Source organism: Apaloderma vittatum, unplaced genomic scaffold (assembly GCF_000703405.1).
Source record: "Apaloderma vittatum isolate BGI_N311 unplaced genomic scaffold, ASM70340v1 scaffold3092, whole genome shotgun sequence".
NCBI classification, from domain to species: Eukaryota; Metazoa; Chordata; class Aves; order Trogoniformes; family Trogonidae; genus Apaloderma; species Apaloderma vittatum.
This window is the reverse complement of record NW_009703964.1, coordinates 4,163-8,760: the sequence shown is the minus strand read 5'-3', so window position 1 is coordinate 8,760 and position 4,598 is coordinate 4,163. Positions and strand designations below refer to the sequence as shown.

At 40.3% G+C, this 4,598-nt stretch overlaps 1 protein-coding gene across 1 annotated transcript in view; it reads right to left on the bottom strand.

Moving 5' to 3' along the window:
* MAP3K5 (mitogen-activated protein kinase kinase kinase 5) overlaps positions 1-4,193 on the bottom strand; it is a 62,938-nt gene extending 58,745 nt beyond the window's left edge. Inside the window, exon 1 of the mRNA XM_009864830.1 lies at positions 4,109-4,193. Within this exon, the coding sequence (XP_009863132.1) occupies positions 4,109-4,193 (85 nt within the window). The remainder of the gene's footprint in view (positions 1-4,108) is intronic.
* Positions 4,194-4,598: the final 405 nt, after the last annotated feature.

Sequence of the window (4,598 nt, the reverse complement as noted above, 5' to 3'; positions counted from 1 at the left end):
TGACCAGTGCACAGCTGGAGGGAAACAAAGTGCAGCAGTTAGGGCAATTAAGGCTTGACAAGCCTAAGCATAAAACAACTGCATATACTACCTGCAGAATTCCACCCGTTAAAAGTCAAAGGGGGATCTGCTGCTTAGTCCAGCAAGACCAGAATTTCACCTATAAAGTCTAGGACTATCTAAATTCGGTTTTCATCTCAAGCATGATATACACGCAACGCATTTTCTTTCAAATTTCTCTACTGCTTCCTGTAAGACAAGTCTTTTCAGAATCATCATGTTGACCTTAAAACAGCACTGGCTCAATAGCACAATGGTTCTGAGGACACACCTTAGTCATCCCAAAGCAGCAGGTAGACTCAAGCAAAGCTGACGTAGACGCTTTTCAAGGTGACGGACGTTCAGAAGAGAGCAAGCACCCTGCAATTTACTGTACTGAGACTCACTGACGCTGAAAATAATAACACAAGCTAGTTGCCTCATGACAGGAAAACTTCAGAGAAGACTATTCCTCATATGAACTGCAAAATTGCTCAAATAGCTTAGCATAACAAAGACAAACCAATTTGCCTGCTATATAGCAAATCTTTCTGGCCAGTGGGACTTAAAATCAGACATATTTCAGAATAATGGTTTATGGAACATCTTAGCATTGTTAAACTGTATTGATTTCTGTGTATCAATATATAACAGATACCTTGCCAAAAAACCCCCAAACAAATTAGATAAGTCTATCTTCCAGGAAAGAGGGAGGCAAGATGTTTGGTGCCTATGGTAAGTGTGTGAGTACAGAATTATGCACATAGAAAGATTGCTGAATATTTGTGGTTCTGAAGGGTCTTAACTATGAGACAGCACGCCAGCAAAATCAGGAGTTCTGCCATTTGGCTCTCAAAGCTCAGACTCCTCTACTGAAGCGGCCAGCAACCCAAAAGGAAAAGCCTCAAGGAAGCAATCATTGAGACCCATCATTTGGTACCCCAAATTACTTCCAAGGTTAATTATTTTCTGCTCAGCTGTTTCTGCTCCCCCAGAAGTCAATACAGAAATGAGGACAGCACTTCAGAGACTGCCCTTGCAAGCTGAGGTCCATACATTGTATGTTTGAAAACCATTCAGTCACTGCTCTCTCAGTATCAGCTGAGTGCTTAAAACATGCATTTTAACAGGCATTATCAGATCTTAAAAGAGAAGGATTGTGGTACTCTAATGTTTATAAATGTATGTGTAAAGATGTGTCAGTAAACATGTTTGTGCACAAATCAGAGACTGGCTATGAAGGGTACAGTATTAAAAAAATTATACTATGAAACCTATTATACTATACAACCTCGTTATAAAAGCAATCCAATCCTCATGTCTGAGGGATACAGACAAACTCTGCAAACATATAAAAGTAGGTCCGCTGCATTCAACTAACCCAGAACCTGGTCGGAGATGACTGTGTTCACAAACATGCACAAGCATGAATTTAGTCTTCTTTCCCCAACAACTGCAAACTGCTACAGCTGAACATCTAGGAGACATTTTTCTGTGCATGAGTGTAGCAATTCCAAAGAAAATTTTGGGACTGGGAATTGCATGGTGGTATTTTTAACAAGCAGTTAAGGAGCGTGACACTAGAACCCAAACTGTTCATCTTTATGATGGAGAACTGAACAGGCACTTCTGCTTAAGGATATACTAGCATGTAAGGGGATCACCCACTTTCAAGAGTGAATGGATGAACCTTTGAACCTGCTAAAACCTATTAAGCCCCACAGTCAAAAGCAGAGAGGAAATTATGGATTTGTTGGACCTGGTTTCAGCAATTACAGGACAAGGGTGGGCAGTGACTGGCACAGGAGCCACTATTAAGCATAGGCAGACTATTCCCCAACATTTGCTTTTCAAATACAGAAAAAGTTTGTGAAGTCTGAGTCAAGAGAAACGGTGATGTAGCTACAGATATCCTGCGGCAAGCGTTTTACTTCCTAATGTTTATTCAGTGCATTAAAAAGAAATTCAAGACTGCTTGTAGGAAGGCCTTTCTCAGACCTCTGGCACACAGTTTCCAAAGCTCAAGTCTTGAATAAAAATCAACTCTAAAAAAAGATGTTTCCAGCTTTTGAAATCCATAGAACTCCGAGTTTATCCTGGCTTAATGGTCAGGCCACCTACAGAGATATTACTGGAGTCTTCATAAATAATCCTACAAGCAGGAAAACTACTCTTCCTGCCAAGGTCAAGTGCCACTACTGAGCAAGAGCTCTTTTAAATGATCCCAAGTGCATCTTCTGTACAAAGTATGTACATATTCAGTGGAAGAAGAGAACCAGCAACATTTAGTTTACATGCATTCATTCTATTACTTGAAGGAGAGAAAAACCTGGTTATATCTTCCATAGAAGACACACAGACCAACTAGACTTCCGAAGCAATGGATGAAGAAGAAGTTAACAGTAAAAGACAGGAGAAACCACTATGTGGCAAGAAAACAGAAGAAAATAAAATCAGTTTACAATTGTTCAGAAGGCCCCCAGACTTCTCCGGGAATTATCTGAAGGTAGAATCTCACCTTGATATTCAGTGGCAAGTAGTGGCCTTTCCCTCAGCCAGGTGATTAATTTGGTTGTTAACCTAGACTCTTACATTTTTGGGGAGCTCCGTGTTTCTAAAAACTCTCCAATTTTGTTGAAATTCATCAGACGGAAAAAAAAAGCAGATAAAGAAAGAGCATGGAGGATGAAAAAAACAGTAAAGCTCTTAAGTTTCATTTTCTTAGGAAATAGGCTTAAAAAACCCCAAACCATCCCAAAATCCCACGCATGTAAACAAATAAAAGAAATATTGACCTCAATTTCATTTTCCTATCTAAAAAGTATACTAGAAATTTAACAGCTGAACCTGACAAAGGTAGACATGCAGTAGCTCTCATGACAAAAGGAAAAAAGATATAAATCTAAAGTTATATATTATTTACTAAATGTGGCACTGGAAGAAAGACAGCAGTGACAGTAAGACTGCCCTTGTATAAACAAGCCTATGGTGTCCCACTATGGAGAAACATATTTTGCCACCATCACCATACCAACTACAAAGACCCCAACTCTGACTGCATTTGGGCAAGGGCTGGGATGGGAGCCCAAGAGGACTAGGCTGTGGGGGCAGCAGCTTAGGAGCTGCTCCAATGTCAGATGGCTCTAAACCTTTTTCTCCAAAGCAGAGCACGACTTGCTTCTCTCCTAATTTCATAGAATCATAGAATGGCCTAGGCTGGAAGGGACCTTGGAGATCATCTAGTTCAACCTCCCTGTTTTGGGCAGGGTCGCCACCTCTCGACTAGACCTGGCAACATATTTCCAGGCTATGCAGCCTCTATCTCAACCATTTTGCCTTCCTTTCTCACCTTTCTTTGCCAAAATATAAACTGTACTAACTTAAATCAGAAAGGATTAGGTGGTCCTTCTGACACACACTTGCCCACAAGTTGTTTTACGCTTTGACTTACTGCACATTAATCCACTTAGAAGTTCCACTTATCCGATTAAAATCCATCCTGTAACACTTCATCCCAATTCTGATCTCACAAACTCTCACATTCTTTCCAAACTCTAATTAACTTCCCTCTATATTGTTTGCCGAGCACCCAAGACAAAAACGTGGTTTTCCTTTGATCCATTTCTCTTACCGTATCACGTACAATGAAAGCAATAGAATCAAGCCACTCAAGAAAAATGGGCAATTTTTGAAGGAGTAACACCTTAAACCCAATTGCAATATTTACAGTTATACTAGCACCCTTTTAAATATGTGAGTGGCATAAAGGGGCTTCAAAAGTGGATGGGAATAAACCCCTCTCCCCAATCAACAACAGATGAATCTCTCTCTAAAGTTCAAAAGCTCAAATTGCACTAATGGAAGTTACAAAGTTACTGCAGGTTACCTGGGTTGTAAGCTGAAAGGCATCACTGAAAACACTGGGGGCTGGGAGGGGCTGTGAACGTGCATTACAGGCAGGTACTGGGGGTCAGCCTGATGCACAAGAACTCGGGACATTACATAAGGCAAGCTCGCCCTGAGTTATCCAATCAGCTAAATTAGTTAGACCTAGGAGATATGAACATACCTATCTTTGAACGCTTTGGGCCAGCACACTCAGCACCTGGCAACCCCAGGCCACCTTCTGCAAGATTATCTGTATCGTAGTCCATTTCATCAAATCAGCTGGACAAATCAGAATGCAGAAGTACTGGCTGGAGCCAGCCACACGTGCACGAATGCTTACCACAGGCACAAAACCTGTAATTCATTTTTCACAAATATTTTATTTGGTTTATATTTTTATAATGTCCCTTCCTCACTTACTGTGCAAAGTTAAACAGTTCCAGAGTGTGAGTAATTTCAGTTTAAATACAGCCATAAAGTTGTCTTTACAGCTCTACAGTTACAGAATTTAAAACTATGCTGCTCCTAGCTAGACCTACCAGTCACTAGAAATAAAGCACTTGCGTCTTGTTTGATAACCTTTCTCAGCTTCTGAGAATAAATTAACATAGTCCCTATTCATGTTTATGAGATAATACAAAGCATATAGTTATATTTTAATTATCACAAGA